The 27206-nt window shown below is 42.9% G+C and overlaps 1 protein-coding gene across 6 annotated transcripts in view; it reads left to right on the plus strand.

Moving 5' to 3' along the window:
* LOC132406007 (rho GTPase-activating protein 45-like) overlaps window positions 1–27206 on the plus strand; it is a 178368-nt gene that overhangs the window by 128154 nt on the left and 23008 nt on the right. For all 6 annotated transcript variants that reach the window (XM_059991122.1, XM_059991118.1, XM_059991119.1 and 3 more), the window contains 5 exons: window positions 5564–5644; window positions 6699–6878; window positions 11250–11387; window positions 14805–14995; window positions 19808–19971. In XM_059991122.1, coding sequence (XP_059847105.1) covers window positions 5564–5644; window positions 6699–6878; window positions 11250–11387; window positions 14805–14995; window positions 19808–19971 — 754 coding nt within the window. The remainder of the gene's footprint in view (window positions 1–5563; window positions 5645–6698; window positions 6879–11249; window positions 11388–14804; window positions 14996–19807; window positions 19972–27206) is intronic.

Raw genomic sequence — 27206 nt, forward strand, 5'->3', positions numbered from 1 at the left:
AGTGGCTGTAAGTAGCTACAATGGTTCAGCGAGGACTAGGTGGGCCGAGGTGCGTGTTTCTGTGCTGTACATTTCTTTGACTATGAGATTGCTGGGAAATCTCAGCAGGCCAGGCAGCATCTGTGGAAAGAGAAGCAGAATATGTTTCAGGGCTCTGGCCTTTGATCAGAAATAAGAAATAAGACGAATGCTTAAAGAACAAAACAAGATTATCTGAATAGGAGAGAAGGTGAGGGAGGATAATCAAAGTTCAAAGTAAATTTATTATAAAAGTAAATGTATGTCACCATATACAACCTTCAGATTCATTTTCCTGCGGGCATTCTCAACAAATCTATGGGATAGTAATTACTGTATAACAAGATCAGTGAAAGATCAGCTAGAGTGCAGAAGACAACAAACTGTGCAAAAGCAAATATAAACAAATAGCAATACATAATGACAGCATGATATAATTAGATAAAGAGTCATTGAACGTGAGTTCATTAGTTGTAGGAACATTTCAACGATGTGACAACTGAGTGTAGCTATCCCCTTTTATTCAAGAGCCTGATGGTTGAGGGGTAGTAACTGATCTTGAACTTGATGGTGTGAGTCCTGAGGTTCTTATACCTTCCAGAGATTCACCATCCTCAAGCAAAAGAGATTTCTCCTCATCTCCATCGTAAAAGGACATCATTCTATTCTGAGGCTGTGTCCTCTGGTCTTAGACTCTCCCGCCATATATATGCCACCAGATACAACCCTGAGATTCCTTTTCCTGAGGGCACACTCAGCAAACCCAAGAACCGGAGAAGAATCCATGAAAGACTGCACCCAACAGGACAGACAAGCAACCACTGTGCAAAGAATAACAAACTGGACAAGTACAAAAGAAAAATAAATAACTAAATAAACAATAAATAATGAGAGCATGAGATGAAAAATTTTGTAGCACTGTCTGCTACTGCAAAACAATAAATTTTCCATCATATGTCAGTGATAAAAATATGATTCTGATTGTCATTCTAATGTTGGATAATTATTCAACATTAGGATGACAATCAGAATAATAAATTATTAGTGAATAATAATCGATAATTCTGTATTGTCCTTGAACCCATTAGCACTACCTCACAAACTTGCTGGCTTTTTCCACTACTTATATTTTTATATATTCCATATTGTAACTTGTTAATTTGTTCTTTATGTATTAGAAACCCTTATGCCGCCAAACAACAAATTTCACGACAGGTCGGTGATAATAAACCTGATTCTGATTCTAATTAGTGTTCAGAGGGAAGTTGGAGGAGTATTTGCACTTTTAAAAATACTGCTACATAAAGTCTCCTTATCGCAAAATTAACCTCTAGAACATATTAATACAATGGCATTTCACTGACTTTAGAGTATTTCAAAGCAGATTTCAATGCAGATACAGTTTAGGATTTTGCTAGTGTAACATTTCTCACACCCAATTACAGGTAGCAATTTTGGCAATCAACGTAGTTCATTAGTTTCACAATGAGAAAATGTGAGAGACAATTTACAATGAGTCAGCCACCTAATATGTGTTAAAGGCTGCTTTGTTGAAATGTACATTACACCTTTATTTTTGAGTCTATAGTGATTCCGTTGGGTGTCCATGACAGCATTTGTCAGGTTGTGGGATAATTCATTTCACCAACATTCCAGGAGAGAGCTGGTGAGTGAAGAAGAGACCCTGGAGAGAAGAGGGGTGGAACTGTGGGGGAAAGCAGTCAAGGATGAAAGAAGATGTTGGAGAATGTGGGGAGTTGTGGAAGAGGAATAGGGAAGTGGTAAGAGAAAGAGGGAGCAGGGATAGGAATGAGAACGAGGAAGATTAGTGATGGTGAAGAGGAATGGGGAGAGTGAAGAGGATTGGGGAGTGGAAGAGGATCGGGAAGTGGGAAGAAGAACGGGGTGTGAAAAGAGGAATGGTGAAGGGGTCAGGAAAAGGGGGAAGTGGGAATAGAAACAAGGAAAAGGAAGAGAGAAACAGGGGAGGAGGAAGGGGAAGAATTTAAGTGCCTTCTTCATCTATACCACAGCTTGCAGCATTTCACGGGACAGAAAATTAATCTTTACAATCTTTACATCAGTGGAATGCACTGCCTCGGAAGATGGTGGAGGCCAATTCTCTGGATGCTTTCAAGAAGGAGCTAGGTAGATATCTGATGGATAGGGGAATCAAGGGATATGGGGACAAGGCAGGGACTGGGTATTGATAGTGAATGATCAGCCATGATCTCAGAATGGCGGTGCAGACTCGAGGGGCTGAATGGTCTACTTCTGCACCTATTGTCTGTTGTCTAAATACAAAATATAGAATCAAAATCAGGTTTAACATCTGATTTATGTTGTGAAATTTGTTGTTTTGTGGCAGCAGTATGAAGGTTCAAAAGGTCAAAGGTTAGTTTATCAAAGTATGTACACAGAATACAACTCTGAGATGTGTCTTCTCCAGATAGCCATGAAATACAGAAAAACTATGGGAGTCTTTGAAAGAAAACACATCAACTCCACCCTCCTGCCTGAAAAAGAAACAAAACTGGCAAACCCCAAACACAGTTGCAAAAAACTATCAGATTTCCCAGCAGAAAATAGCAACTAAAACATCAAACCCCGAACCCCCTCGCTTGTACACAAAAAGATAACAGATTGCCCACACCAAAAATCACCAAAAAGAATATCAGACCCCAAAATCCCCAACCCCTCCCTCATCCTAACAGTAACCTATCACCCACCTGTAAATCGGCAACAAGAAAGAAAACACATAAAACTGAACGGGACCATATATACCACAGTCCACGTCAATAATCACATACGCCTTGGAACTTCGAGAACGTCCTCTGTCAGCATCGAGGAGAGTGACAGCTCGAACACAGTCCTTCCGCGGGGAGTGACTGTTGACCTGTGGCCTCCTGACCTCTGGCCCAGTGCGGCCTCCCATGTACAGTAGCCACTGACCCAGCCTCCCATGGAGAGTGAACGCCAACCCGGCCTCTTCTGCATTTGCCTCGGTGTTTCAATCTTCCTCGAGGCTTCGATCAGCGAGAAACAGACTCGATCATGGCCTCACACCCCGGCTCTGGTCTTCTGCTCGAGATGGCTTGTGCTTGTGGTCCTCTCCTGTAGCTTACTTGGGGACAGCAGAGCACTAGATCACTTGATTGAACTCCGAACTGTAAGGCACTGGCTTCAACAGTTCCGAAACACAATTAAGATAAAAAGAATAAGTAGATGGTGTAGAAAAAGTGAAATAATTGACCATCTGGAAGATGTCGCCCAAGGAATTGTTGTTCGCTGGCGCCATCTTGACCAGGGTCATGTATTGCAAAATATAATACAAAACTGTCAAAATGTCAATTGAGTAGTGCAATGAAAAAGGTAGTGAGCTAGTGTTTGTGGGTTCAATGTCCGTTCAGAAATCTGATGACAGAGGGGAAGAAGCTGTTCCTGAATCGTTGAGTCTGTGTCTTTAGGCTTCTGTACCTCCTTCCTGATGATAGCAATGAGAAGAGGGCATGTCCTGGATGATGGAGTGGTTAATGATATGACTTAAATGGAAGACAGGAAAGCAAATTTCAATGCTGTGCATTTCTGAGTCTTGTATTTACTGCAGGCAGCCTAGAAGCAGGTTTACATTTCTCACACCCAGCCACTAACCCTTTGTAGTTGTGATAACCTATCAGTTTCACAATGAGAAAACACCTGATGCTAAATGGCGTACTGTGAGCCAGTCAGCTTGATGTTCTCAGCAACATCCAACATCATAAAGCAAGCTTTCTCACTTTTCTCCCTTCTGATCCACCTGGCTCCCGTCGCCCTATCACTTTGCCCTGCCTCACCCTCTCCATCAACCACACAAACCTCCCAGCTGGTTTTCTTCCCGTTATTCCAGGTGTTAATTTCCTCTCCAGTCAGATTCCTTGTCCTTCAGCCCTTTGTTACGTCCACCTATCACCTCTCAGCTTCCAGCTCTATTCCTGCTCTCTCCCCACCCTCCTCACCTGGATCCACCTATCACCCGCCAGCTCTTGCTCCACCCCTTCCCTCCACCAATTTCAATCTTAAAAGTCTCTCACTGTCCCTCGACCTCATAATTTTATAAACTTTATCAGATGTACCCTCAGTTCTGATGCTCCAAGTTTGGCCAACTCTTTTAGTTTACACCCTCTAAACCGATTCCAATCTTCCACAGCTTATGAAAACCTGAGGATTGCACAATCTATGTGTACAAACGAGTGTCTGGGTGTGGATGGGCTGGATTTCCTGATTGCTCTGGGGCTGCAGACATCTTCTGCCAGGTGGGAATCTTGGGCTCAGCACATTTGCAATTACAAAGATATCAAGACAGTGCCCCTACTTCATTAGGAGTTTGCAGAGATTCAGCATGACATTTAAAACCAACATCTATTGATGTGCAGTGGAGAGTATATTGATGCTGCATCACAGCCTGGTATGGAAGCACCAATGCCCTTGAATGGAAAATCCTACAGAAAGTAGTGGATACAGCCCAGACCATCACGGGTAGAAACGTCCACACCATTGAGCACATCTACATGAAACGTTGTCACAGGAAAGCAGCATCCATCATCAGGAACTCCCACCGCCCAGGTCATGTTCTCGCTGTTGCCATCAGGAAGAAAGTACAGGATTCTCAGGACTCAAACCACCAGACTCTGGAACACTTATTATTCCTCAACCATCAGGCTCTTGAACCAAAGTGGATAACTTCACTCAACTTTACTTGCCCCGTCATTGAAATGTTCCCACAGCTGATGGATTCAGTTTCAAGGACTCTTCATCTCATGTTCTTGATATTTATTGTTTATTTATCTATTTATTTATTTATTTATTTATTATTAGTTCTTTCTGTTTGTTTTTGCACACTGGTTGAACACCCAAGTTGGTGTAGTCGTTCATCAATTCTGTTCTGGTTATTATTCTATAGATTTATTGAGTATGCCCGCAAGAAAATGAATCTCAGGGTTGTACTTCGATAAATTTACTTTAAATGTTATTGCTATAATCACCTACTTAACTAACATTTTGAATATAGTCAGGTATATTTACAGAATTCCATATTGGCAATGGTAGCACATCCCAACTAACAGAACCCCTTTAGTGTCAGTTCCAAGAAGGTGAAGAGTACAAACTCCAGAGACCCAAAATATACATCTGTTGTTACAGTGGTGGGACCATGAATATTCAGCCAAGCAGAAGGTGAAGAGACAAGGCAGTTCTGTCCTGAACTGTGCCTCAGCTGGCAGGGCTGCACTTAACAATGTGCTAATAGCTGAAACTTCCATCCTTTGTCTTTCCCTGTGTAGTATCAATGGGACAGTATCCGAATGTCCCACACCCATTGGCTCGTTTCACCTGCCATGAAGTATCAGTTTGAAGTTAAGTTGTTTACGGGTTTTAATACCTGAAGATAGGTTCTCATTTTAGTTAATCCATTATTACCTTATCTATAACTTCATAACTGCAGAAACAGCCAGTACGTGTGCGAAAGCTGTTCATGCTGAACATGGGTGCTGGTTTTATCTTTACACAGCCGTTAGCTGGAAGAAGATTGGATCATGAAAAGCGCAGAAAGGAGATTAAAGAGCAGTGGCACCGGGCGCAGAGGAAGCTGGTATGACAATCTACCTTGTCCATAACACAGCGTGTAACTTGAGCACCTAGCGGTTAGTGCAACGCTGTTACAGCTCAGAGCGTTTCAGAGTTTTTTGTATGTTCTCCCCGCGAATCACGTAGGGTTTCCTTCGGGTGCTCAGGATTCCACCCCCAATCCAAAGGGTAGTAGGTTAATCTGTCGTTGTAAAATTGTCCTGTGTTCAGGCTAGGGTTAAATCAGTGGGTTGCTGTATGCTGCAGCTTATTGGACAGGAAGTGTCTGTCCTATGTTCTATTTCTAAATTTAAAAAGAAACTGAACCTAATTTAAAATTAATCTCAATTATTGTCAATATCCTGAACTACAAACTAAATGTAAACTTCCTAATTGATTTGTTTGCTTGTGGGAGTTCCAAACCCTTCATTTATGGGATTAGGATTCAGATGCTACCCAGCAAAAGAATTTGATGTTTGTAGTGGTTTGATTCATCAACCTTGTTAATTTCTGAAGTCTTGATTTTCCTGGAGAGCCCGGGTTCATGAAATGTGCAAACTCCATGCAGGCAGTTTGCCTCTACAATAATGGTTCAGAAATCTAGAATTCTACAGCTCCATATTATGTTTAAAAATATTTAGTGGGTCTGTTTGCATAGGCTTATGTTTCATCACAAGAGATTCTGCAGGCATTGGAAATTCAGAGTAACATACACAAAATGCTGGAGGAACTCAGCAGGCCAGGACCCATGAAGGGTCTTAGTCCAAAATGTTGTCTTTTTATTCCTCTCCATAGATGCTCAAGGTTTCCAGCACCTGCAGAATCTCTTGTGTCACAGTATTGAAAGAAACGTCTTAGCACATTTGGCTTCATCTGACCTCTCAGGCCTGGACCCAGTCCCATATGCGCTTGCGTTTCCTCCCACAGTCCAAAGGTGTACACATTAGTAGGTCATTGTAAATTGTCCTGTGATTTGCCCAGGGTTAGATTAGCTGGGCTGTGCACCTCAGTAGGCGAGAGTGTCTGTTCCACACTGTATATCTAAAATTTTTAAAAATCACCTGGCCTTTCCCTTTCAGCAAGAAGCTGAGACCAACCTTAAAAAGGCGAAGCAGGCATACATGCAGCGTTCCGAGGAGCACGAAAAGGCCAAGATCCTGACGGTGAAAGCCGAGGAGGACCAGCAGAGCGCAAGTAGCAGTAATGCCAGCAAGACTTTGGACAAGAAGAGGAAGACGGAGGAGGATGCTCGCAACAAGGTATGTACGTCCCAGTGCTGGATCCCAGAAAATGGATAGGAACTTTCTCCTGTTGAACGCAAGGAGGCGCAGTGGCATAGACACATAGATCTTCGGCTCATCATGTCAACACCAACCCCTCGCTTCCTACCAGTCAACTACGATTTACTGCCTATCACTCAGCCACTCCAACCCCTCTCTTCCTACGACTCATTGGCCAATTGCTCCTTGATTACATTTTGACTCACCATGTCTACACAACTATGCCAACTCCTTGCTTCCTACCACTCAACTACAATTGACGTTAGACTTTGACACTATCAACTGGCACGTCTTTGGCCTGTGGGAGGGAACTGGAGAACCTGGGTTCATGGAATGTGCAAACTCAGCACAGGACACTTGCTTCTTCGTTAACGGTTTATAAATCTAGAATTCTACATCTATACAATAAGTTTAAAGATAGTCATTGGGTCTATTTACATATCTTTTCTATGCTCTTTCAGATCCTCTTTTGCCACACACTTCTCTGCAACAGCTCTAAACTTTGCAGAGGTTACTGGTAGTTACATTCAGTGGCCACTTCATTAGGTATGCCTGTACACCTGGTCATTAATGCAAGTATCTAATCAGCCAATCAGGGTGGCAGCAACTCAATGCATAAAAGCATGCAGACATGGTCAAGAGGTCCAGTCGTTGTTCTGACCAAACATCAGAATGGGGAAGAAATGTGATCTAAGTGACTTTGACCATGGAATGATTGTTGGTGCCAGATGGTGATCTCCTGGGATTTTCATGCATGACAGCCTCCAGAGTTAACAGAGAATGGTGCAAGAAACAAAAAATATCCAGTGAGCAGCAGTACCGTGGGAGAAAATGACTTGTAAATGAGGGAGCTCAGAGGAGAATGGTCAGTCTAGTTCAAGTAGGCAGGAAGACAGCAGTAACTCTAGTAACCATGCATTACAACAGTGGTGTGCAGAAGAGCATCTCTGAAATCACAACGCATCAAATCTTGAAATGGATGGGCTATGCAGCGGTAGACCACAAACATACGTTAACTGGCCGCTTTATTAGGTTCATGAGATGCCTAATAAAATGGCTACTGAGTGTATTTAGCATCTGCTAAGTGATATTTAAAACATTCCAGAGTACTTTGTGAGTTCCTTCTGCACAATGGCCTTGCTGTTAATGTTGAAGGTAAACGTAGCAACCATTTGATTTGGAGCAAGATCTCGTTTGCAGATGAGTTGGTGGTGAGGAAGGCTATTGCAATGTTAGCATTCATTTCAAAAGGACTAGAATACCAAAGCAAGGATATAATGCTGCGGCTTAATAAGGTGTTGGTGAGACCACACTTGGAGTACTGTGAGCAGTTTTGGTCCCCTTACCTAAGAAAGGATGTGCTGGCATTGAGGGTTGCCATATGAGAAGTGTTTGGCTCTGGGCTTTTATTCGATGGAATTTAGAAGAATGAGTGGTGATCTTATTGAAACCCATCAAATATTGAAAGGCCTAGATAGACTGGATGTGGAGAGGATGTTTCCTTTATAGTGGAAGAGTCTAGGACCAGAGGGTGCAGCTTCAAGATATAAGAATTCCTTTAGAACAGAGATGAGGGGAAATTTCTGTAGCAGGAGGGTGCTGAATCTGTGGAATTCATTGCCACAGTTGGATATGAAGGCCAAGTCATTGGGCATATTTAAAACATGTTGATGGCATAATCATGTTTCTATATCTTATGGTCTACTTTGTTCACAATGTAAGCTCAACACATGAGACACATAATGTACAGCTCCATAACTGTTATTTATCATTATTAAAGGTTTTACTTGTCAAATTACAAAGAGAGATATCTTAACCGCAGGTCGCCAGGGTTAAGTGCTGTACAGCAATTTGACAGACTTCAGGTCCTTTGGATACTGACAGTTTACAGGCAGTGAAATCATTCAGACCACAAACCAGATCAAAACTGATACCTCACTGAAAAGAAAGCAGTCAACTGTAAACACACAGTTGTGATGAATACCATGTGTCCATCTGAATATTATAGTTATGGTTGGGTACGATTGGGAACTGGCTGTATACCTCTGTCTATGGAGTTACAACTCCGACTCACTGAATACCATCACGTTCTGCCTAATGGCAGGAGAGCAAGCTTCTGATTACGTACTGGGACGTTGGCAGGTCTGGAGGACCTGGGTAATATGAAAAGATTGAATAGGCGAGGACTTCATTGCTTAGAACATAGAAGTCTGAGAGGAGGAGATTTGATAGATGTGTACGAAATTATGAGGGGTATGCAGCTAGGGTAAATGCAAGCAAGCTGCTTCCTCTGAGTTCAGGTGTGACAACAACTAGAGGTCATGGGTTAAGGGTGCAAGGTGAAAGTTTAAGGGGAACACAAGGGGAAATTTCTTCACTCATGAGATTGTGGCATGTGCTGCCAGCACAGGTGGTGCATGCGAGCTCGATTTCAACACATAAGTTTGGCTAGGTACATGGATGATAGGGGTACGGAGGGCTATATCCCGGTGCAGGTCGATGGGAGTGGGCAGATTAAATGGTTCGGCATGGACTAGATGGGCCAAAGGTCCTGCTTCAGTGCTGTACTCTTTTTTATGACTCTTTATTAAAGTGGAGTTTGGTAGGTTGGGGTTGAGAGGGATAATAAATCAGTCATAATGGAATGGCATAGCAGACTCAATGGGCCAAATGGCCTCATTCCACTCCTATATCTTATGGCCTAATTAATGCTGTAGTACTACTTTGATACCAAGTCCTGTAACAACATTATGTACAGCGGCCGTCTCACATTCATATGATTTAACAGAGGACTGGTGACAATGTTACCAGGAGCCAAGAGTCTGGGGTCACTCATCCTGAGAAGTGAGTTTGAATCAGAATCAGGTTTAACATCACTGCCATCTGCCATGACATTAGTTGCTTTGTGGCAGCGTAACATTGCAATATGGAAAAAAGCTATTAATTACAAAATGAAATATAGTACTGTGCAGAAGTCTTCAGCACATGCAAAAAACTCCATGAAGCAAAGATGCTTTCAAAAATAATGAAATGAAAAATTTATAAATATCAAAAAAACATAATAAAGAGCAGTTAACGGAAAACAACTAAATCAAATCAATATTTGGTGTGACCACCCTTTGCCTTTAAAACTGCATCTATGTTCTTAGGTACACTGTTGTGCAATTTTATAAGAAAACCAGCTGGTAGGTTGTTCCAAGTATCTGGGAGAACTTGCCATAGTTCTTCTGCAAACTTTAGCTGTCTTGCTTGCTTCTGTCTCTCCAGGTAGTCTCAGACAGCCTTGATCCTTGATGATGTTAAGAATAGGGCTCTGTAGAGGCCATACCATCTCTATGTGTGTATATATATATATATTCTCTCTCTTCCCCCTCTCCCTCCCTATATCTCTCTATCTATCTATGTATGGGACTTGCTTTAAAGTTGTTCCATTGTTTTTGTTACTTGTGTTGATCTGCTGAACCTGGTGGACATGCTGTGTTAACGTGGGAATGTGTGGTGTCACTCCCAGCACATCCTTGGGTTGTGTTGGTGGCTAACAGAAATGATGCTCTTCACTGTATCTTTCGATGTATATTTGATAAATAAATCTGAATGTGAAACCTATTGACAGTGGAGGCCAATTCTCTGGATGCTTTCAAGAAAGAGTTAGATAGAGCTCTTAAAGATAGTGGAGTCAAAGGAAATGGGGAGAGGGCAGGAACGGGGTACTGATTGTGGATGATCAGCCATGATCACATTGAATGGTGGTGCTGGCTCGAAGGGCCGAATGGCCTACCCCTGCACCTATTGTTTATTGTTTATCCTTGCTGGCATTTACCATCCTCAAGGATCAAGGATGAATTTTATTTGCCATATACATTTACAATGTATTAAGAATTTGCCGTGGTGTGTGTGCAATAGAAAACATCATACAAAATTACAAAGAATGGAGATTTATTAGAGGTTAAAGTACAGATATGGAATAAAATGTGCATAATACATAAACAGCAGCATATATTTACAATGTAAACAGCATAATAAAAAATGCTTTAATGTGTTTACAGTGCATTGATAGGGATGAAAGATAAAGGGGGTGCAGGGAGGGCTAACTAGAATGATTGATCAGATTAACTGCCCAGGTGAAGAAAATGGTGTGAGTTTCTTTTTGTATTATTAACCCTATAGTGCTTTCCAGTAGGGAACTTTAGGAAAAGGCAGTTTACAGGGTGGGTAGAGTCCACGACTTTCCTGCCTGCTTCTTTGTCCCGGACACGTACAAGTCCTGCAGTGATGGTAGACTGCAGCCAGCCACCTTTACATTTAGCTCCTGTTGTTCTTTGTCTAACTGCGGGCATTTGCTCCCCACAGGCCGATGAAGCGGAAGCAACTTACAGGACGTGCATTGCGGACGCCAAGACGCAGAAACAAGAGCTAGAAGATGTGAAAGTGAACGTACTGCGGCAGATCCAGGAAGTCATTCGACAGAGCGACCAGACACTGAAGTTGGTGCGTGTCCCGTCATCCCTCTGCAGACTTAGTATCAGTGTTTCCGCTTGGTTGGAAGGAGAAAATATCAATCAAATTAAAATTAAATTTAACATCAAACTACGTACCAACCCACATATACTACCTTGAGATTCATTTTCTTGCAGGTATTTACAGGAAAATAAAGAAATGCAATAGAATTTATGCAAAAATTATTGCAAGCACAGCGTAGTGGCATAGTGGCTAGCACAGCACTTTACAGAACCAGCGACTCAGGTTCAATTCCCAACACTATCTGTATGGAGTTTGTATGTTCTCCCTGTGACCGTGTGGGTTTCCTCCAGGGACTTTGGGAGGCGGTTTCCTCCCACAGTCCAAAGACATACCGGTTGGTAGGTTATTGGTCATTGTAAATTGTCCCGTGATTAGGCTGGGGTTAAATCGGGGGTTGCTGGGTGACATAGATCAAAGGGCTGGAAGGGCCTGTTTCTCAATAAACAAATAGATAGATAAAGAAACAACCAATATGCAAAAGAAGTCCATTCAGGCAAGTAGTTGGAAAAAGATTACACTGAGAACATGACTTGTAGAGTTCTTGAAAATGAATCTATAGGTTGTAGAATCCGCTCAAGAGTTGAGGTGAGTGAAGTTATCCTCTCTGGTTCTGTTTTTGATAGTTATAGGGTAGTAACTGTTCTTGTACCTGGTGGTGTGGGCCTATAGCCTCTGCACCTTCTTCCCGATGTAGTAATGAGATGAGAGCATGGCCTGGGAGTCCCGGATGATGGATGTGGATGTAAGTGGATGATGGATTTCTTGTGGCAGCTTTCCTTGTAAATATGCTCAGTGATGGGGAGCACATTTCCTGTGATGGACTGGGCCGTACCCACTACTTTTTATGTAGATCAGAGACATCAGGCAGTCACAGGAAGGGAGAACGCTGGTCAGAGTTCACCCTGGAGGTTAAAGTGTACACCTGCCTGTGTGACAGCACAACACCGGCACTTCCCACTCCATCTGCTTCTGCTGCCCTGCCCTTGTCTAATCGGCTTGCTGCCACTTTGTGTACCTCGGCCTCACAGTCACCAGCCACTTAAGTGATGTTTCTCCGGAATGAGTGAAGTCAAATGTAAACAGACAGGGGACGCGTGTGATACCGTTGTCAGAATTATCACTGGCGAATGGGAATTGACCACACTGTAGGGGGTCAGTAGAGCAGGGTGTGAAAAGCATCAAAATCAGACAGGATTTATGTTTATAAATGAAAACATTAAAGACTTAGAACACTGCAAAGATGGTAAGGATCCCTACTGAAATTTTTAAATAAAGGAGGAGTTCTTTCAGCTTATACTGTATCTATGCCAGCTCCAGCAGGCAATCCTAACAATCCTGTTCCTTTACTCCTTCTCCATCCCCATTCCGTATCACAGCCAAAGTGGCGGATACAACCCAGTCTGTCACAAATGAGGCCCTCCTCAGCACTGAGCACGTTTACAAGGAGTGCTGCCACACGGGAACAGCATCCAATACTCCCTCCATCCAGACCAAGCTCCCTCACAACCATCAGGCTCCTGAACCGGTGAGGATAACCTCACTCACCACAACCTGATTCCACAACCTACAGACGCACTTTCAAGGTCTCTTCTGCTCATGTTCTCCATGTTACTTATTGCCACATCATCATTACGTGCCGTGTCGTACGACGTAGGTGATCGTGGTCTTTCCACGACCATGATTGTTCTTGGCAATTTTTTCTACAGAAGTGGTTTGCTGTTGCCTTCTTCTGGGCAGTGTCTTTACAAGAAGGGTGACCCCAGCCATTATCAATCCTCTTCAGAGATTGTCTGCCCAGTGTCAGTGGTTGTGATGTGCACCAGCTGCTCATACGACCATCCATCACCTGCTCCCTTGGCTTCATGTGACCCTGATCGGAGGCTAAGCAGGTTCTGTACCTTGCCCAAGGGTGACCTGCAGGCTAGCGGAGGGAAGGAGCTCCTTACACCTCCTTTGGTAGAGATGTATCTCCACCTGGCCACCTAATTATGTATTAACTTGCACCATTTGTCTTCTTTTGCACATTAATTGATTGTCAGTCTTTTCCTATATAGTTTGTTAATTCTATTGTATTTCTTCATTTTCCTGGTAGGCCCTGCAAAAATCAGAATCCAAATCAGGTTTATTGGCAATAACATAAGTTGTGAAATTTGCTGTTTTGCAGCAGTGGTACAGTGCAATACAGGTAGTCCCTGAGTTACGAACATCCGACTTACAGACAGCTCCTAGTTACGAACTGAGGAAAGAGAACGCCATTGGCCATTTTAAGTCATTGGCATTGACACTGTGTTGAGTGTGTAGCTTTGTATTTGGCTTAAATTTTTCTTAGCAAGATTCGCCCTGACCCGCCCCCCCAGGACAGGAGATGAATTGCAAGGTATTATTCAAAGTTTGCATGCAGTATACATCCCTGAAATTCATTTTCTCGCAGGCACAAAACAAAGAATCACCATGAACCCGTTCATAGAAAACATCGGACACCCAACACACAGAAAAAGAGCAAAAATTGAGTGGAAGTTTCAGAATATAAAACATCCAACCACAGAGTCACTGAAATAGCCTTGAAATATGCAGTTTAGTTCAGTTCCGTTTGGCACTGTATCATTCATTGAATGCAGTCTACCCTGATTAAAATTGTGCAAAATAGCAATTAAAAGAGTAATCAGAAATTGAGAATACATACTACATAACATGGACTGCAGAGTCCTAAAAACGACTACAATCCACAAACTGCGCTGATCGAACCTTGTCCAAGACTCAAGACCCCTGCACTTTCCTCTGCAGAGAGCGAGAGGGAGACTGGTCAAACATAGGTAGGTGGCGCTGAACACCCGCTCGCCTTCTGCTCTCGTCCTCGGTGATTTCAGTGTTGCTTGACACTCTAATCGACAGGTTGGTAGAGATTTGGAGCCGATTGTGGGTCTGGCATTAGGCCGCACATTTCACTCCCAATCTCGCTCTCGGCCCTGCCGAATTCCCTCAATCGCTCAGTTGGCCCAGAAGTACCTGATCGAAATGTAATTGACAAGCTCCAATCACACACAGATTAGTAGTAGAGGTATAATTAAGTAGTTTCATGGACTACCTGCAGGACTTCGCCAGTCATCGCATTGGTCACTGGTGCCATCTTGCCAAAATCTGGTAACTTTGATAATAAATTTGCTTTGATTTTGGCTTTGATAGCCTTGCAGTGTATATTTCTTCAAGTGTCTAATCAGTCCCCTTTTGAAACCCCGAATGACTGCGTTTCCCCCCGGGATTTTGGGATCCTACCTCCTTGGTAAAAATGGGGTTGTCATTATCTGTTCATACTATTTTCCAGTGCTTCAAGACGAAATCCAGATCCTGCTCACTTTACACTGACCTCTCTGTTGGAATTTCCAGGCCACCATCTCCTACTACCAGATGATGCACATGCAGACGGCCCCTCTTCCCGTGCACTTTCAGACCCTGTGTGAGAGCAGCAAGCTCTACGACCCCGGCCAGCAGTACGCGTCCTACGTCAAGGACCTCCAGATGGAGGCTGAAACAGAAACACATTACGATTTTGAGTCCTATTCATCACAGATGACCTGGTATGTACCTGTTTATTTATTTATTCATTCATTCATTGGGATTCAGTGCGGAGTAGACCCTACCAGTCCTTCTAGCCATGCCACTCAGCAATCCCCCAATTCAACGCTAGCCTAATCACAGGACAATTTGCAGTGACTAAACTGGTAGGTCTTTGGACTGAGGGAGGAAACCGGAGCACTCGGAGGAAATGCATACGGTCATGGGGAGAACGTACAAACTCCTTACAGGCAGCAGGGGGAATTGAACCCAGGTCGCCTATACCATCAAGTGTTGTGCTAACCACTATGCTAGCTGCTCCAAGGACCTCGCAGAGCGTTTCTTTTGACTCTGCTGGTCGGAGCCACTTGCGTGAGAGGGACATAGGAAAAGCCATGAGAGTAGAAGACCATTGAATTAGGCCATGCAGCCCATCATCTCTGCTCCTCCATTTGATCATGGCTGATTTATTATCTCTTTCAACCTCATTCTACCCTCTTCTCCGATTTGCTCCTTTCACTCATTCTTAGATGTGGTCAGTGCTGGTCATATCTACAACAAAACTCTTGCTAATTTGGAAAATCTGGGTCTTTGCTGCCAGACTAACAGATATTCTGGTCTATCAAATACACTTGAAAGCACTTTTACCTCGAACATGGAACTCCACAGCATGGTACAGGCCCTTCAGCCCACAATGCTGTGCCAGCCTTCTGACCTTCAATCGAACCCTTCCCTTCCACACTGCCCTCCGTTTTCTATCATCCATGTGACTATCTGAGAGTTTCTTAAATACAGTGGGTTCCAGTTAATTGGGACACACCAAGGTTAGTACATTTTGGCCCAATTCAGCAGTAGCCCCAGTTAGCCGGTTTCATGGAAACTGTTATAAAGGTATGACATAGACTACCATTCAACTTAGTAACAAATTATGTATTTAAATGAAAGACAGAACAAATTAGAACACTCACAATGCTACTACAGTACTATAAAATTGCACAATACACACAAAATGCCTGGAGGAACTCAGCAAGCCCGGCAACATCTATGGAAAAGAGTAAACAGTAGACGTTTCTGGCCGAGACCCTTCATCAGGACTGGAGAAAAAAGGTGTACAGTCAGAGTAAGAAGGCAGAGGGAGGAGAGGGAGAAATACAAGGTGGCAGGTGATAGGTGAGACAGAGTGGGAGGGGTGAAGTGAAGAACTGGGAAGTTGATTGGTAAAAGAGATACAGGGCTGGAGAAGGGGGAGTCTGATAGGAGAGGACAGAAGACATGGAAGAAAGGGAAGAGGGAGGAGCACCGGGGGAGGTGATGGGCAGGTGAGGAGATGAAGTGAGAGAGGGAATAGGGAATGGGGAATGGTGAAGGAGATGGGGGAGGGGGGCATTACTGGAAGCTTGAGGAATCAGTGCTCATACCATCATGTAAGAGGCTACCCAGATGGAATATAAGGTGTTGCTCTTCCAACCTGAGTGTAGCCTCATCGCGGCAGTAGAGGAGACCATGGGCTGATATGTCAGAATGGGAATGGGAAGTAGAATTAAAATGGGTGACCACTGGGAGATAGCGCTTTTTCAGAATTGGTAAATTCAGGAAAAGCTCAGTAACTGTTAAACAGAAGCCTTGTTTAACAGTGGGCTGAGTGAAGAAAAAGCATTTCAGGATGAATATCGTATACATTTCTCTGATATTAAATGTACCTTTGAAGTTTATTAATCATAGGTACCAGTTAAGTCAGAACCGTCTCTGTTTTATGATTCTTCATTCAATGACACCCTGAACCTTGGAGAGGTGCTTCTCTCTTCAGAGTGTTTTGTTTCAGGGGAGAGTAACAGCAACTTGAAATGAAATGGACAGTGAGTATCAGCTTCTGCTACTGTGTGAGTTTAGAACCCAAGGTAGCTTTGGAATGGGAAAGACCTTCAGATTCAGCAACCCATCTTCTAGTCGTACATCAAGTCTGAACACAGAACACTACAACACAGTGGGCCTTGTGCCCATGAGGTTGTGCTGACCTTCCTTCCCACATAGCAAACCCATTGTCCTATCATCCAAGAGTTTCCATAAGACCATAAAACCGTAAGATATAGGAGCAGAATTTTGGCCATTTGGCCCATCGAGTCTGCTCCTATTGAGCCCCAATCTCCTTCCTTTCCCCTGTATCTCATAAGGCCCTGACCAATTAAGAATCTATCAACCTCTGCCTTAAATATACATAAACACTTGGCCTCCACAGCTGCCCGTGGCAAAGAATTCCACAGATTCACCACTCTCTGGGTAAAGATATCCATTCTAAAAGGACGTCCCTCTATTCTGAGGCTGTGCCCTCGAGTCTCAGATATCCCACCATAGGCAACATCCTTTCCACATCCAGTCCATCAAGACTTTTCACCATTCGATAGGTTTCAATTAGGTCACCCTTCACTCTCCTAAATTCCAGTGAATACAGGCCCAGAGCCATCAGACACACTTCAAATGACAAGCCATTCAATCCTGAAATCATTTTGTGAATCTCCGTTGAACCCTGTCCAGCTTCGGCATATCCTTTCTAAGATAATGGGCCCAAAACTGCTCACAATACTCCAAGTGAGGCCTCACAAGTACTTTATAAAGTCTCAACAGTACAACCTTGCTTTATATTCCAGTCCTCTTTAAACAAATGTTCTCATTACGTTTGTATCCCTCACAGACTCAACCTGCAAATTAACCTTCAGGGAATCCTACACAAGAACTCCCAAGTCCCTTTGCACCTCAGATCTTTTGTGGTTTCTCTCCACGTAGAAAATAGTCAACCCTTTAATTTCTTCTACCAAAGTGCATGACCATACACTTCCCGACACTGTATTCCATCTGCCATTTCTTTGCCAATTCTCCTAATCTAAGTCCTTCTGTAACCCCCCCCCCTCCCATTTCATTAAAACTACCTGCCCCTGCACCTACCTTCATATTGACTGCAAACTCTGCAACAAAGCCATCAGTTCCATCATCCAAATCATTGACATACTACGTAAAAAGAACTGGACACAGTACTCCAAGTGTGGTTGTTGGGCAGTTTCCTTTTCCACACAAGACTCAGACCCAGGTATTCGTTAGGAGACTCTTTATTTCCGTGACACGGAGAGCAACAACTTCACTTACGGTCAGTACATGCACCCTCTTTATGGTTTGTTTAACAGTTCCGTATTTGGTATTGTTCTAAGCAAGCTGGATGGAAAAACACCTAAATCACGTAGCCTCGTGGTCTACAACTGTAGGCCAGAGGGCAACATCACGCATCTTTATATCTACAGCAGTAGGGCAGAGGGCAGCACCACAACTTTCTGCTGATCCAGGCATTAAGCAATACAGACACACAATTCTAGAGTCTCGCAAAGTTACTTACCTGACCCAGATGGCCAAAATCCTCCACAGTGGTCTAACCAGGGTTTTTTAGAGCTGCAACATTGCATCAATGGCTCTTAACTCAATTCCACATCTAATAAAGACCAACATTTGATACACCTTCCTGAACACCACCCATCAACTTGCAACCTTCTCAAATGCATCCACCAAACCTGTTGTTTCCGTGAGATAAAGGCACTGATGTTCTCTCTGACTCATCGGTGCTAGGTGGTTTATAGAGGAAGGCCTGCTGGATCGTATGGGTTAAAAATGCCCAATTTTTCCTTTTAATCGTTTAAATTCCTGATGAATTTTCTTCACATTTCAGGCATTTTTTTTCTCTTTGCAACAGACACAGAATGCTGGAGGAACTCAGCAGGTCAGGCAGCATCTATGGGAATGAATAAACAGGCAATGTTTCAGGCCAAGACCCCTTGTCAGGACTGGAAAGGAATGGTGAAGATGCCAGAATAAAAAGGCTGGGTGATGGGAAGGGGGACAGGCTGGAAGGTGATAGGTGTACCCAGGTGGGCGGGAGAAGTAAAGGGCTGGAGAGGAAGGAATCTGATAGGAGAGGAGAAAGGAAAGGGGAGGGGCACCGGGGGAGGTGATAGGTAGGTGAGGAGAAGAGGTGAGAAGCCTGAGTGGAAAATGGAAGAACAGAAAAGGAGAGAGGAAGAGAAAAACAAAATTACTGGAAGGAAAAGTTGATATTCATGCCATCAGCTATGAGGCTAACCAGAAGGAACGTGGGCTGTTGCTCCTGCGTCCTGAGAGCGACCTCGTTGTGGCAAAAGTGGAGGTCATGGACCGATCTGTTGGAACGTGAATTGGGAGTTAAAGTGCTTGGCCACCAGGTAATTTCCACTTTAGGCGGATGGAGCTGAGCCCCCACTTTATGTCAGTCCTCAGCAGCGCAGAGGAGCACCAGAGACAGTCGCTGACCCCAGGAGGTTTATTGTTCTTATTTTATTCTGAGCACTTGGTAGTGGCACGGCAGCGCAGAAGTTAGCATAACACTGTTACAGTGCCAGCGACCCGGCTTCATTTTCACCACAGTCTGGCGCGTTACCCAGACACTGTAGCAATAACAACTGCTGGAGGAACTCAGCCAGTTGAGCATCATCTGTGGAAGGAGAAGCCAATCAACATTTCAGGACAGTAACACTGAATCAGACACATCTTTGACTGGCTGAGTTCTTCTGACATTCCCGTTTCTTGTTCCTGGTCTGACATCTTCAGTTTTTCCCTCCACTCCCCCGGCGCCCTGATCCTTTTCCACAGGGATCTACTGCCGTGTAAAACTGTCTTCAAAATTCGCGACTCTCCTTGAGTTACAAATATTTTGAGAGTTACAACGACCAAATAATTGCTGTGAATAATATCAAGTTTTACTCTTTTTGAAATGCTGGTGCAGCGATGTATCTGGTGACAAAGTTATCCTCACTTTGCAGGTCCCCCCACGTGAGGGCCCGTAAGGGTAGCTTCAATGCTCACGACTTTCCTCCGAACGCTTCAAATGAGGCTCCGAGCCAGACGGCTGCAGATGAGCCAGGCAGCCCAGAAGGCACCCTGACCCAGAAGGAAGTGCGGAGCGGAGGCCACCCTGAGAGAAGAGGTGAGTCGTAATAACCAGGTGTAAATTCTGCTGGCACTGCGCTATATAGAGTTGATGAAACTCAGTATGAGTTGGTCGTCTAGAACGGGGAAGAGACAATATTTGTTTAAACAGAATGGCTGTAATTTTCAAGAAGTTCCAAGTTCGAAGTAAATTTATTATCAGAGTACATATATGTTACCATATACCACCCTTGGATTCATTTTCTTGTGGGCTACTGCAGTAAATACAAAGAAGTCAATGAAACTCCACACACAACACTGGTAACGTATCGATTAGCGTGATGCTATTACAGCTCGGGACGTTCCAGACTTTGGAGTTCGATCCGGTGCTGTTTGATAAGGAGCCTCTGTATATCCTGTATGTGGAACGCGTGGGTTTTCTCCAGGTGATCCACTCTTCTCCCACGTTCCAAAAACGGCCACCGCAGCCGCCTGTGGCAATGAATTCCACAGATTCACCATCCTCTGGTTGAAGAAATTCCTCATCTTCTTTCTAAATGAACGTCCTGCTAATGTGAGGTTGTTCTCTCTGGTCCTAGACTCCCCCACCATAGGAAACATCCTCTCAAAATCCACTCTATCTGGTCCTTTCTACATTCAAAAGGTGACCGAGCTGCTTGCAAAGGTAGATCATCTTTGTAAGCAGCTAAGTCAGCAGAAATAGAGTTTCCCGCCGTTAAATTTACATCTCCATCGTATTCCTCTTCCTGAAAGCAATTCCCATCGAACTCCGTAACAAAGGAAGAATCCTCAGATTTGCTTGCAGTTTGTGGTGAGTAACTTTCTCTCTGTACGCTTCATGCACACTTTGGCAGAAGGGGCTTTTCTGAGTTTGGAGAAAGGTCCAATCACACTGGGGAGGAAGATAAGAAGATGTCCGGCCCCCAAACTGTTGGGAAAGAAATACTTGGTGGTCCTACTTGCCTGAGCCAGCTATCGAAAACTAAACATCATTCCAGTTATGCTTCTAAACAGTCACTTGAAAATGATTCAAAGGCATTTAGTATTACAGTTGAACAAAGGGAACTATGGAGCTATGAGTGAGGAGTTGGCCAAAGTTCAATGGAACAATACCCTAGCAGGGAAGGCAGTGGAACAACAATGGAAGGTATTTCTAGGAATAATGCAGAAGGTGCAGGATCGGTTCATTCCACAGAGGAAGAAAGATCCTAAGGGGAGTAAGGGGCAGCCATGGCTGACGAGGGAAGCAAAGGGCAGTATAAAAATAAAAGAGAAGAAGTCTAACATAGCAAGATGAGCGGGAAACCAGAGGACTGGGAAGCTTTTAAAGAGCAACAGAAGATAACTAAAAAGGCAATACGCCAAGAAAAAATGAGGTACGAAGGTAAACTAGCCAAGAATATAAAGGATAGTAAAAGCTTCTTTAGGTATGTGAATAGCAAAAAAATAGTTAAGGCCAAAATTGGGCCATTGAAGACAGAAACGGGTGAATTTATTATGGGGAACAAGGAAATGGAAAGGAAACGAGTTGAACAGGTACTTTGGATCTGTCTTCACTAGGGAAGACACAAACAATCTCCCAGATGTAATAGTGGCCAAAGGAACTAGGGTAAAGGATATTAGGCAAGAAACAGTGTTGGATAGACTGTTGAGACTGAAGGCTGATAAGTCCCCAGGACCTGATGGTCTGCATCCTAGGGTACTTAAAGAGGTGGCTTTAGAAATCGTGGACGCATTGGTAATCATTTTCCAATGTTCTATAGATTCAGGAACAGTTCCTGCTGATTGGAGGGTGGCTAATGTTGTCCCACTTTTCAAGAAAGGAGGGAGAGAGAAAACCAGGGAATTATAGACCGGTTAGCCGGACGTCAGTGGTGGGAAAGATGCTGGAGTCAATTATAAAAGAGGAAATTTCGACACATTTGGATAGCAGTAGAAGGATCATTCCGAGTCAGCATGGATTTATGAAGGGAAAATCATGCTTGACTAACCTTCTGGAGTTTTTTGAGGACGTAACTATGAAAATGGATAAGAGAGAGCCAGTGGATGTAGTGTACCTGGACTTCCAGAAAGCTTTTGATAAAGTCCTACATAGGAGATTAGTGGGCAAAATTAGGGCACATGGTATTGGGGGCAGAGTACTGACATGGATTGAAAATTGGCTGGCTGACAGGAAACAAAGAGTAGCGATTAACGGGTCCCTTTCGGAATGGCAGGCTGTGACCAGTGGGGTACCGCAAGGTTCGGTGCTGGGACCGCAGCTGTTTACAATATACATTAATGATTTAGATGAAGGGATTAAAAGTAACATTAGCAAATTTGCTGATGACACAAAGCTGGGTGGCAGTGTGAAATGTCAGGAGGATGTTATGAGAATGCAGGGTGACTTGAACAGGTTGGGTGAGTGGGCGAATGTATGGCAGATGTAGTTTAATGTGGATAAATGTGAGGTTATCCACTTTGGTGGCAAGAACAGGAAAGCAGATTACTATCTAAATGGAGTCAAGTTAGGAAAATGGGAAGTACAACGAGATCTAGGTGTTCCTGTACATCAGTCAATGAAAGCAAGCATGCAGGTACAGCAGGCAGTGAAGAAAGCTAATGACATGCTGGCCTTTATAACAAGAGGAATTGAGTATAGGAGTAAAGAGGTCCTTCTGCAGCTGTACAGGGCCCTGGTGAGACCCCACCTGGAGTACTGTGTGCAGTTTTGGTCTCCAAATTTGAGGAAGGACATTCTTGCTATTGAGGGAGTGCAGTGTAGGTTCACAAGGTTAATTCCCGGAATGGTGGGACCGTCATATGTTCAAAGATTGGAATGACTGGGCTTGTATACACTGGAATTTAGAAGGATGAGAGGGGATCTGATTGAAACATATAAGATTATTAAGGGATTGGACATGCTGGAGGCAAGAACCATTTTCCTGCTGATGGGTGAGTCCAGAACTAGAGGCCACAGATTAAGAATAAAGGGTAGACCATTTAGAACAGAGATGCGGAAGAACTTTTTCACTCAGAGAGTGGTGGACATGTTGAATGCTCTGCCCGAGAAGGCAGTGGAGGCCAAGTCTCTGGATGCATTCAAGAGAGAGTTAGATAGAGCTCTTATAGATAGTGGGGTCACAGGATATGGGGAGAAGGCAGAAACGGGGTACTGATTGTGTATGATCAGCCATGATCACAGTGAATGGCGGTGCTGGCTAGAAGGGCCGAATGGCCTACTCCTGCACCTATTGTCTATTGTCTATTTAATATTAATTGAACTTTAAATAAAAACTCATCTTTAAAAAAGTAAAGCGTTTTAAAACATTTAAATAAATTCAATTAAAAGAAATATGATTGCTAATAACTTAATCCCTCACGCCCCTTCTCCATTGAAATCGGTGGAGAATAATTCCTAACCTGATGTTGCATGACGTATAATGGAGACTTGCCAGAGCTTCGAATCCTGGAGGGCATTTGGTGAATTCCAGCTGACAGCCAGTTCTGGGTTTGTGTGTTTGAGCATGCTTGCATGGAAATCTGAACTCCCGGCCCTTACACGGGAAAAGGAGCATCCTGCCATGTTTGTCCCATTCCCAAAAGGAACTGTGAGGATCATCCGATCTCGTTGTCATTGTGGCTACCCCTCGAGGCTGAGGATGATGGTCATTGTTCCAATGATCTATCACAGAGCGAAGACACCTGTGCGTATATTTGTTTAACGTGTTCTTGATGTTGCACTCCGAGAAGCACACAGTACTTCACAAGTCAACCAACTGATTCCAATGGCATGGAAACCAGGACGATTGGAGCTGATGGATTTGTTACAGCCTTCATCCTCCTTCACAGCTGTTGAGTTCAAAGTAATTTCATCCGCCTGTTCCACCGTTGAGGTCTTGGTTGGCTTGTTCTTTGTCAGGGACCTCACCCTTGACCTTACCGCCATGGGTGACCCTACCAGGAGCATAGCTCCAGACGGCATCATTCTCGGGATCTCAGGACCACACAAGCTTCTCCACCATGACAAGGTGACAATCCACGGAGAAGAATCTACAACTTGTTGTTAATGGACACAGGAGCTTCTGCAGATGCCAGGAATCTTAAGCAAAGTCCTGACAAAGAGTCTCGGCCTGAAAAGTCAACAGTTCATTCCCCCCCCAGTAGATGCTGCATGACTTGCTGAGTTCCTCCAGAATTTTGTGTGGGTTGCTACGTGCACTTTGAGTCTTTGTGTGACACAGCGGCTTAGCAGTCAGTGTATGCTCTACAGGGCCAGCAGCCTGGTTTCAATTCCGCTGCTGTCTGTAACCGCGAGAGTTTCCTCTGGGTGCTCAGGTTTCCTCCCACGTTCCAAACAATTATGTGTTAGTTGGGATTAGCAAGCTGAGATCATGCAGGAAGTATGGCGACACTTGAGGACCACCCCAGCACATCCTAGGATTGTGTGGGTTGTTGGCGTAAATGATGCATTTCTTGACTTACGTGTGACAAATAAAGCTAATCTTCATTCTGCAGTTATCAGGAGGATATACTCCCCCTCTGATAATAAGTTCTTGGTGCTGAGCATCAACATAAATAATGTGATTATATTAGGAAAACATTGAAATATGCTTCTCTCTCCTGAGAGCTATGTGTTGATATCGCGAGAGTAGCATTAATTGAAGAAGCAAGATTTCCATTGTTCTGACATCATTCGCCACCACAGACACAAAGCTCTGTGGGGCTGGCTAGGAAGATGATACACTGTGTAACCTTATTTTGATATTTAAATTGAAATGAATCAAAGGTGGTGAGAAATCAGCTTACAGGAGGGAGACTGAAAATCTGGCTAAGTAATGTTATAACAAAAATCTCTTACTCAGTGTCAGAAAGATCAAGGAGCTGATAATTGACTTCAGGAGAAGGAAACCAGAGGTTTGTGAGCCAGTTCTCATCAGAGTGTCAGGGGTGAAGAGGGTCAGCAACTTTAAACTCCTTGGTGGTGTTATTTCAGAGGACTTGTCCTGGGCCCAGTACGAAAGAGCAATTTCAAAGAAAGCGGGGCAACACTTACTTCTCAGGAGCTTTACAAAGATTCAGTGTTGTGGTGAACTACACATACCTGTCTGGACACGCCACCCCCCACTGACTGCTCCTGTGGTTCCTCCCACTGACCCCGGTATAAAGGCGATTGGGGCCTGAGCCCTACCGTCAGTCTCCAGGATGTAGCATTGTGGTCAATTGCTGCTTGTTCTTTCTTCCAGTCAATAAAAGCCTATATCTCGCCTCACGTCTCCGAGAGTTATTGATGGTGCATCAAGTGTGACATCTAAAACTTTGACAAACTTCTGTAGATGAGTAGCGGAGAATATATTGACTGGCTGCATTGCGGCCTGGTATCGAAACACAAATTTCTTTGAATGGAAAGCCTTACAAAATATAGTGGATACATCCAGTCCATCATGAGTAAAGCCCTCCCCACTACTGAGCACATCTACATGGAACACCGTCACAGGAAACAGCATCCATCGTCAGGGATGCTCACCACCCAAGACATTCTCTCTTCTCACTGTTGCCATCAGGAAGAAGGTACAGGAGCCTTAGGACTCACACCACCAGGCTCAGGAACAGATATTACCCCTCAACCATCAGGCTCTTGAACCAAAGAGGATAACTACACTCAACTTCACTTGCCCCGTCAATGAATTGTTCCCACAATCATTCAACTCACTTTCAAGGACTCTTTATCTCATGTTCTTGATATTTATTGCCTATTTATTTATTATTATAATTTTTTTTTGTAGTTGCAGTTTGTTGTCTTCTGCAAAGTGGTTGAAAGCCCAAGTTGGGTAGTTTTTCACTGGTTCTGTTACTGTTCTATGGTTTTATTGAGTATGCTCACAAGAAAGTGAATCTCTCATTTCAGTTAACAAGATCAACTCGGCAAGGTTGCCCACTATCACCTGCTTTGTTTGTGTTGGCAATAGAACCACTAGCTGAATTAATCAGAATGTACCCAGATATTAAGGGTTTCAGAGTTAATCAGGAAGAATACAAGATTAACTTATTTGCTGATGATGTTCTAATTTATTTAACAGATCCATTACATTCACTACGCAAATTATCTTATAGACTAGAAGAATATGGGAAAATATCGGGTTATAAAATAAATTGGGATAAAAGTGAAATTTTACCTCTTACTAAAGGAGATTATAATCAATGTCGATTAATAACTCAATTTAGATGGCCAGCAAATGGTATAAAATATTTAGGTATAAGAGTTGATAATGATATAAAAAACTTATACAAATTAAATTACTTACCACTTTTGAAAAAAATTCAGGAAGATCTTGAAAAATGGATGGCATTACCAATAACATTAGTAGGTAGAGTAAATACTATAAAAATGAATATATTCCCTAGATTACAATATTTATTTCAATCATTACCAATACAATTACCCCAGAAGTTTTTTCAAGAGTTAAATAAGTATCTGAGGAAATTCCTCTGGAAAGGTAAGATGTCTAGAATATCGTTGGAAAAATTGACATGGAAATTTGATCTAGGAGGATTACAACTTCCAAATTTTAAGAATTATTATAAAGCAAATCAACTTAGATTTATTGCATCTTTTTTTGAGAAAGATAAACCGGCATGGATTAGAATAGAATTAGATAAAATAGGAGAAAATGTACCAGAAGATTTTATATACAAATGGGAATCTAAATGGATACGGGAAAAGAAAGAATCTCCTATATTAAAACATTTGATTGATTTATGGAATAAGATAAATGTTGATGATGAGATAAAAAAATCTTTATTAGCAAAGAGATCTTTAATTCAAAATAGACTTATTCCTTTCACAATGGACAACCAACTTTTATATAATTGGATTCAAAATGGGATTAGATATATAGGGAATTGTTTTGAAGGAGGTATATTAATGTCATTTGAACAATTAAAGAATAAATATAAAATATCAAACAACACTTTATTTTGTTACTTTCAATTAAGGGCTTATTTAAGAGAAAAATTAGGTCAAACAATGTTATTGCCGAAATCTAATGAAATAGAAATTTTAATTCAAAAAGGAAATATCAAAAAATTTATATCTTGCATGTATAATTTGATTCAAAGACAGGTAATTAAGCAAGGAGTCCATAAGTCAAGACAAAAATGGGAAAGTGATTTGAATATTAAAATTGAAGAAACAAATTGGTCAAGACTATGTCTTGACAGTATGACAAATACAATAAATGTTCGGTTAAGATTAGTGCAGTATAATTTTTTACATCAATTATATATTACACC

The sequence above is a fragment of the Hypanus sabinus genome, chromosome 16 (genome assembly GCF_030144855.1).
Source record: "Hypanus sabinus isolate sHypSab1 chromosome 16, sHypSab1.hap1, whole genome shotgun sequence".
NCBI classification, from domain to species: domain Eukaryota; kingdom Metazoa; phylum Chordata; class Chondrichthyes; order Myliobatiformes; family Dasyatidae; genus Hypanus; species Hypanus sabinus.